The following is an 8,489-nucleotide window of genomic DNA, read 5'->3' as shown; positions in this document are numbered from 1 at the left end:
TGATGACAAAAAAAGCAAGGATGATGTATGGAACTCACTCCAATTCCTCCAAGTATACCCCTCCAGAAGACATATATCTACAACACGCGCCAACCATAGTCCCAACCAAGCGGTCAATACAACCAAACCATCGGTTCCGCCAAACAAGCCGTCGGCGCCGCCATCGGCAACGAAGACCTCCGCAAAGCCGGTGAGCGCCAAAATGCAGAGGGAGAACAGCAAGAGGCGCATAAACAGGCGCAAAAATGGGGCGAAGGAGCCGGGGACCGCGTAAAGGGCAAAGTTGGCGAGTTCCTCTCTGGACCTGGGTTCGGTGGTAGCGAGCAGGAGCGAATGGACGCTGAGGCTGAGCGAAGGAAGTATACGCAGATGCATGAGGAGGGGAAATTTCAGCAGAAGGAAGCTGAGCAGGGCATTCAAAATCGATGGGGCGATGATGATAAGAGCGAGGAGAAGAAGTAAGCGTGTTTGAGGAGGGTTTTATAAACTAAGATGGATTAGTTATTGGGAGAGTTTCTTGCTTCCCTGAACTGGTTATGATATCCGGTTGTGTTAGCAGTAGTTTTTATGTATATCCTTTTTCGATATTGACGTCTCAATAATATATTGCTCGCGTATAACCTATTCCTCCCCGTCCCAAAAATCTCATACGATTCGCCTAAAGGCTCATTCATCGTAGGACGAGAGTACCGAGAACCTGAAAGGAGAGTCGCGGCGCAGAAGCACCATTCTCCCTGAATACGCGTTCTGATATTGCAGTAAAGCAAACCTTCGCAAGGTCAACCTGCATCTGTTCCCAGACGCTTACCCCCATTGCTTCGAACCTAACATGCCGTATACCATCGCTGGAGGGTCGGAATCCCATCGCTGATCAGACGCGGATCAAAGCCCACTGACAATTGGGCCTGTATTGTTTGGGCTTGGTGGAGAGCATGGAGCGGCTCCGACTCGTGCTTTTATTGAGCACAGATAGAGCACATGCCCTGTCAAGAGATTAACTTATTTAGCTCTGCAGAAGCCCTCCAGTGCGCAGCGGTTGGGATAAGACCGTTCAATACACGATAGCAAAAGGTAATTTAGCCAGGACGACCGAAGTCTCGCCATGGGGAACTCGTCAGCTATTACAGGAATGGGAATGTCCAGAGGGATGTTCCGGCCATCTCAATAGCTCTATCAATAAGGGGACATGCGTCATCTTCAATATTCAACGACAGGGACTGTAACCGACATTGTGAAGTGGATGGCTCCCATTCGATTTATGTGCAGTGGACATCACGCTTCTCAGTTTGGAAGAGGTGGATGTAATGGCGTTCCCTTGATTGCCTCGATTTCATGCAAGCTGAAGACGGGGAACGGGATTTCTCTCTGCGTTCCAGCAAAGAGTGAAAAGTATGTGGTGTGTATTGATTCGAAGCTATTCACCTCTTGGGACTCAATCCACATCGGAATAAGCTTTCATATTTTGCAATTAGAAAATGGAGCTCTCCGACCAGGAGCATTTCAATAGCCTGGGAAATTGATGACAGTGGTATGGCTTCCCGCACCCGAAAGGGATGTTCCGCTTGATTGGGACTGACAGAGCCTTTAGTCCAGTTGAACTGGGTGTATGAATGGATGCAGGAGCTCTTGAATCAAGACTGGGGAACTTATATAGGTTGGATATGTGATGATTCTTACTACAGACACCAAAGTATCGCAGATTCTACGGATATCAATATATCAGCCAAATTTCCCATAGAGATCCGGAACGACTGGGCAACCATGAGCGAATTGAGATGAACTATTCGAAGTTCATGAATGTGCATACGATCCTGGAGAGGGAACTTCGGGCCCGAAAGGGTCGCCTTCTTGTTACTGGTACTCACCCATTTCACCACTCATGTCTCTTCCTTCGCTGATCCATTAATAGTGGCTGCGCATGACAACGTTCGTGATTCCGTTCGATGCTGCGTCCTGCAGAACCTGTCCCGGCCGGGTAGAGCATTACCAAGGCCGTGAACCCTTTGGTGGAGAAGCAAGAGAGCCCCACTCAATTTATGAGAAGTGCAATGGAAGCGTTTATTCAGTTAGTGGGGGGAAGTCCGCAAGGGTCGTGGCTCTGTTGACTCCATGGAGAGCAGAATGGACGGGCTAATCGGTTGAGTCGGTATGGATGAATTCAGCGCAGAGAAGAGATTCCGGATCCATCGAATCGATCGACTACTGAGAACTTCCCTTTCAGTCAAACTAGATAGATAACGGAGGTTTGTGCTAGGTAATCCAATCGCCTGTTGGAAGTCTTGAGGACTGTATTGCTGGACGCTCGTCGAATCTACAAATCACGTGATAGAACCAGGCCGCATGGAAAGGAGTCTTGGCAAGCGCCGAAACCAACCTCCAAGCACCTACCCTCGCGCAGGGTCTAATCTTTCGTTTTTAATTCATTTCTTATGTGTTGCATTGGTTGAGTATTTTCGCTACATCTCTTGTCAAAAATCTCAACCTCTCACACATTTTGGGGTGAATATATGGCACCTCCACCCAGTGAATTGATCGGTGCTGCTGGACGTCGCTATCTCTTCAAGCAACTGATTCAGGAGAGACCACATCTTGGTCGCGTTTGGTTGGCAACGTGCGAGCATACCCGCCCCATCATGTAGCGCAGCTTGTTGAACTGACAATGCTCCAGATCCGGACAAGGCAAATTCATCTTGAAGAACATGCCCAAGGCCATTTTCTCAAGCTTTAATGAGGACATACGCCCGAGGCTTCCTGAAAGTCCATTTCTACGGCTACCACATGACACAATTCCGGATCAGCAAATATTCATTTACAGATACATGAATGATGACTTTCTGAGCCTTGTTAGAAAGCAAATACCCATGCAAGCTAGGAAGCAGATTCTAAAAGCCAGCTTGCAAGGGATTGCTGAGCTGCACAGTCATGATATTGTCCATTTAGGTGAAGTAAGTGCTCTTCAGTTCCATAATCTAGAACTAAATGCTTTCAGATATTAAACCTGACAATATCATGGTCAACTACCGCAGTACTGGTCCAGAGACAATTGTTGAGCAGGTTCAGATCATTGATCTTGAAAATGCAGCTTATCTCCCTAAAGGGAGATGCATTAAAGGGATGTTAGCTGGCAATGATAGCTGGCGCAGTCCAGAGAGCCACTTCAAGGGTGAGCTTAACAAGCCTACTGACATCTTTTCCTTCGCAGCTGTGGTAGGTTACCGCCCCCTTGAGAGAAGGCTCTCTCTAGCTAACCTGCTCAGTGCATCTATGCTATGCTCGGACAAGTCATCTTCGGAGCCGATGAGGATTTACAGAAACATGAATCACAGGGTGCATTCCCTCACATCATTCGCCTGCAACGTCAAGTTTCCTTTTTTGGAGATCAAGAAGGATTGAATGGACTCATGACACACGTTGGTGATGAGGAAGTCAACTGCCAGATTCTGATGATCGGGTGGCAGATTATCATTCCTACAAGCCATTCTCAGTGTGGCCGAATGTCACCGACGATGAGTTCAAGGATCTCATCCGGAGAATGATGAACTTAGATCCTCAAAAGCGGGCAACAGCGCGCGAAGCGTTGGAGCACCCCTGGTTTGCTGATTGTGAGATTTATTAAGCGTCTTGGAGAGCATGGTCCCCCGAACATTGCAGGCCTCACAATTCATGAAGAGGGACAGGCAGACATTTCGTCTTTCAGAGGTCTCATTCTCCTCACCAATCCTTCCCCGTCACTCTTTTACAAACCCTCCCTGCTTCTAAGACAAACTCCCCTTTGGTGAAAGAATCACTACTGTCCCTACCTGTCTAGACACTGCCTTCCTAGCCGACCTCTTTTTAGTTATGCAATTCAAAGTGGCTGGAGCCTCTCTATTGGTTAAATAAAACACACAGTAATACTATTTTCTTGTGACTGTATTCTCCTACATACTCTCCCAGATAGTTCTCAATACTGGACAAAGCAGACCAGAAGGCAAAGGCACTCAATGGGGAAGAACATGCCAGAGACATTGCCAGATGCACCGTTCAAGGTGAAATCCACAGTTCCAAGAATTGCACGCAGGAAGCTTCTTAGTGATGAGGGGACGTGGACCTGAGCATAAGGCGTATCTACGGCAACTTGACAGGAAAAGAAGCCTTGATTTTGAGCCAGTTAGGTACAGACAGGCTGAACTCCTACCTCCATCGGATCAAGGTAATAGATTCCGAACAATGTGCCTGGGGACGAGAGAAAGAGACTGTGTCCGGCATAGTGCGTAGGTATGTGGTCATCGCCATGGATTCAGCTGCTCAATGACTTTCTCATGCCCATTCCATGCTGCCCAGTATAGCGGTGTCCATCCATAGTTATCTTTTGAATTCACTTCCACTTCCTTCTTTGCCATTAGCAGCTCGACTTTCTCATGTCCATTCCTGTGCATAAAAGCTGCCTGCTTTTCTTCACCCGCACAACATAAAGGAACTGATGACGGGACAGAAGCAAGATGCACGGTCAAAACCACAATATCATTTAGAGAAGCTCTACACTATTATCTTCTTCACCACCGTACCGTCGAAGGAGATCTGAGATGTATACTACAAACTTCATCATGTGAAAGCGACAATGAGGACCCAGAGCGACAGTAAATGGAGACATGTGCTGTGGTTGTTTTCTGGGGATGCTTTTGATGCAGACAAGCCAGGATCTCTACTCCCATTGCCGTCATAGCTGCGACTGGTAGGTGTTAGACTACCGGAATAAGGTGCGTGGGTCACATTAGAGGGTGGAGAGGGTGTGTGTGTGGCGCCGTCGGTCCACCAAGAGAACCCGGTATAGAAAGCGCCCAAAGGGATACCTGACGCCTTCACACTGCTGGCCATGGGTACTGCAGTGCCTGAAGGATGACCAGTAGAGGCTACTATCAAAGGCTCGGTCACATATGTCAGACAAAAACCAACACGGCCGCTGTACGCCCTACACCAGGCAAACCCACGTCAACCCAGACAGATGTCATGGCACACGGACAGTGGGTTCCTCTATCCGATCTATTTTGGTATTGTTAGTAGAATTACTGGATGGAAAAATACATCAGACTCACTCTGAGGCAACTAAAACCATCGTGTCAGCAATAGCCAACAGCAAGAAGTAAATCAGCATGGTAACGGGGCGGGTCGATAGGGTTAGGATTAAGTTCCGGGAGAACAGGCTTCCGCAGGACTAACTAGTGTTTCTCTTCTGAGATACAAAATACAAAAATGTTCGCCTGTGGGAGCCACTCGGCAGAGATATAGATACAGCCAGACACTATGCGCCTTAGAGAATGGAAGTAGGTGCTCTGATGCTTTCCTCGGCACCTTCTTTCCTCCAGGAGGTGTAAAACAAAATTGTGCATTTGAAGTGGCTTCATCCCAGGTTTTCAAGATGAGCCTTGTGTGGTATTGTCGCAAGTTCTTCCGAATTGAAGATCCAAGATCCTCTATTTCTGGGAGAAAACGACAAATCAAAATGAACAGGATGGCTTATTCCCCATAGTTGCCCTTGCGGCCTTGTAGGGACAGACGATAAATGCATTCATCCTTTGAAACTCTCATTCCAGGAAACATTCAGCTAGTATAAATGCTATATAACAGTTAAATAGAAATTAACCGAGCTACAAATCGTACAGGGGATCAAATGAAGGTATGAAAATATTGTTACAAGAGCCACTTTCAACAAATTGACTTTCCTCATCTCCCAGGTGCTCTGGAGGATCCAACGGCGTATTTTCAATAGACGAAGTCATCCAAACGGGGGCCTGGGTAGCTCTTTTCACACTTAAAGCGTCACCTCCAACAAATCGACTTTCATCTCCCAGGCGCTCAGGAGCATCAAATGCCGATATGCCCGACTGCGTCCTTTCAACAGGTGAAAGAACCCAAACGGGCGGTTGTATGGTCTGTTTTGCACTTGGCATTGGCTTGCAGTGGTTGAACTGCTACTCGGGCTCAGGCACTATAATATTTAAGTGGACAACATTGAAATTGCGGGAGTGAAAAAGATTCCACAGAAATTGCAACCAAAACAAAATAAAACAAAAAGGTTCGCACAGAATATAAATATAAATGTATTCTATTCTCCGCAATGGGAGGAATGATGTATAAGCTGCATGAAATGAAAAATCGACGCAGCTCCAACCCCGCCAACAAAGAAATAGGATGGAGGAGAGAGAGTCTATATACGCCAGAGTATATACAACAAGAGTCAATGCGTTGCGAAAAGATCTCCAAAACATCCACGCATAGGAAAAGATGAGAGAGAGGACGATGGATGTAGCATACATAGGACGAGCATGACGTCTAATCCATTATATCGGAAAAATCGCAGAAAAGTGACAAAAGAAAAATGTAAGCCCAAATCATAACAAGAGCTCATCATATACAAAAACTCATTCAGATCCAGAAAAAGAAAAAGAAAAAGAAAAACAGTTCCTTTGCCCACCCTGCTCTCGGTCGTCCTCTATTTCTCATGACCCCCACCAACAAGCTTCATCCGGCTACCTACGGCCTCGGCACTCTTGCCGGCCCTTTCTTCGCCAACTCGTTCACCAGCAACCCCACCGCCGACTCGCCCGTCTCATCCCGCGCCTGTTTGAGAAAGGGGATCAGCGACGTCCCACCTGTCCCTTTGAGGCCCTGGCTTCCACTCCCAGACGCTGGCGTGACATCAGCACCAACCCCATTCGCCGCCGCCGCAACGGGACGAGCAAGGTTGACCGCGCGCGACTTTCCCGGAGCAGCAGGGGCCGCACGGGGGCTGGTCGACTTGTCCTCATGCGCGCGCGCCTCGCGGGCCTTGATGATGATGTACCGCGAGACCATCTGGATGTGCTTGTCGCGCATGCCGCGCAGGACGGCGAGGCAGGAGTCGTATGCGGCGCAGAGCGCGGTGTCCACGCGGTGCTTCAGGATGTAGTCGCGGATGTTGGCGACGCTGGCGACGTGTTCGAGGAAGCGCCGATGTGGGCCCGGCATATACGAGCGCATCTCCAGGATGAAGTTGTGTCGTTTAGTCGAGGGGGTAGGGCTGCTGTTGCCATCGTCCGGTGGTGGCTGGGAGAGCTCGGGCTTCTCGCTGTGCTTCCGCTCACCGGTGGGCCGGTGCTCGATGTTCAGGACTATGTCGAAGAATTGGATCAGGGAGCTCTGGGCGTTGGAGCCGCCGCTGTAGTAGTGCCGGGTCTGCGAGCCGGTTCCGTCGTCGTAGATGATGCCATCGGGCAGACCGGCGTCGCTCATGTTCCGGCTGCCGGCGAGAAAAGGGCGGACGCGGTGGTAGAAGACGTGCGGGTCGCAGTTCTCGTACATGCGCTGGAGGATTTCTGATATCTCGTGGATTCGTTGCGCGAAGGTCCGTAGGCAGTCTATGACTACGGGGGTGTTATTTTGGCGGGCAGCGGCGATGGCGTTGAGCATCAAGGGGATGGTGGAGGCGCCATGGGATTCCATGGCGATGGAGACTAGGTAGAACCATTGCTCGTCGAGGGAGCCGGTGAAGGTGAAAAGTGAGGTGATGTTTTCGATGTTGTCGGCGGGCTCGTCGGGGAAAATAGGCCTGTAGTTCCAGAGGCACACGCCGGAGTATGTGGCAATGGGGGGAAGTTCGTGATGAGCGGAGATTTTGAGAAGGGGAATTGAGATGGATTGGGGGATTATCTGTGGTGATCGAAGGCATCGTTAACGCATGGTTGTACACAAAATATGCCGTGAAACAAAACCCATCCCTGGCAGGCTCCCCGGCTTGGTGGGCCAAAAAAAGAAAGGAAAAAAAGAAGCTCCACTAAGAGGGGTAAAAAAAGGCCGCATATCCAACAACCACGGGAGTGTTCCGCGCGTACCTCAGCAGGAGAATCACCACCCCAGATATAGGCATGCAGCATGAACACCAGCAAAACATAAGCTCTTCGCCACTCTGGCTCTGTTTTCAGCTTCGTCGTCGACAGGATTGGCATGGCGTCGATTGTAGGGCGCAACCGATGGCTGAGCAGCAGCGCCTGGAGGTTGGCGGCGATCGACTCCCATTTTGCATAGTAGGGATCTGGGAGACTCTGTAGCGGCGGCTCTTGAGGGAGGAAGCCTGTGACGGGGGAGATGCCATAGTCCGCAAGGGACGGGAGCGGCAGAAGCATTCTAACAAGGACTGGCTGGGGTGGACAGAACAGCCAAGAACGTAAGGAGAAGCTTCGAGAAGCTGCGAGTAGGATCGGATGCGGATGCGAAAGAGGGACGAGGAAGAGATCAGAGACAAGGAATAGATAGAGGTGCAGACTGGATTAATCAAGCGGCGGGGTATGTCAGCAAGAATCAATCATATGTTGAGGGAAAAAAAAAGGTAAAAAACAAACATCACGAGGGAGAAACCTAGGCACAGAGACGCCAAACCGCGGGAACAACGAACGGGATTCCAGGGACTAGATGAAGCCAGCAGGAAGCAGTCGAGTCAATTATTCAATGATGATATCGCAAGAAATCCAGTT

General features: G+C 49.4%; 2 protein-coding genes across 2 annotated transcripts; one reads left to right on the top strand and one right to left on the bottom strand.

Moving 5' to 3' along the window:
* Positions 1–20: 20 nt before the first annotated feature.
* HCAG_01149 (predicted protein) lies at positions 21–529 on the top strand (the record flags this gene model as incomplete). Its single annotated transcript, XM_001544053.1, has 3 exons — positions 21–25; positions 111–458; positions 502–529. The coding sequence occupies 3 exons, from the start codon at positions 21–23 to the stop codon at positions 527–529; spliced, it is 381 nt and encodes a 126-aa protein (XP_001544103.1).
* Positions 530–6,513: 5,984 nt separating this feature from the next.
* Positions 6,514–8,141, bottom strand: HCAG_01148 (conserved hypothetical protein; the record flags this gene model as incomplete). Its single annotated transcript, XM_001544052.1, has 2 exons — positions 6,514–7,668; positions 7,851–8,141. 2 exons carry the CDS (start codon positions 8,139–8,141, stop codon positions 6,514–6,516), a joined length of 1,446 nt encoding a protein of 481 aa, XP_001544102.1.
* Positions 8,142–8,489: the final 348 nt, after the last annotated feature.

This window comes from Histoplasma capsulatum, genomic scaffold, assembly GCF_000149585.1.
Source record: "Histoplasma capsulatum NAm1 scaffold_1 genomic scaffold, whole genome shotgun sequence".
Taxonomy (NCBI): Eukaryota; Fungi; Ascomycota; class Eurotiomycetes; order Onygenales; family Ajellomycetaceae; genus Histoplasma; species Histoplasma mississippiense.
The sequence above is the reverse complement of the archived record's forward strand: the minus strand, read 5'-3'. Positions and strand labels throughout refer to the sequence as shown.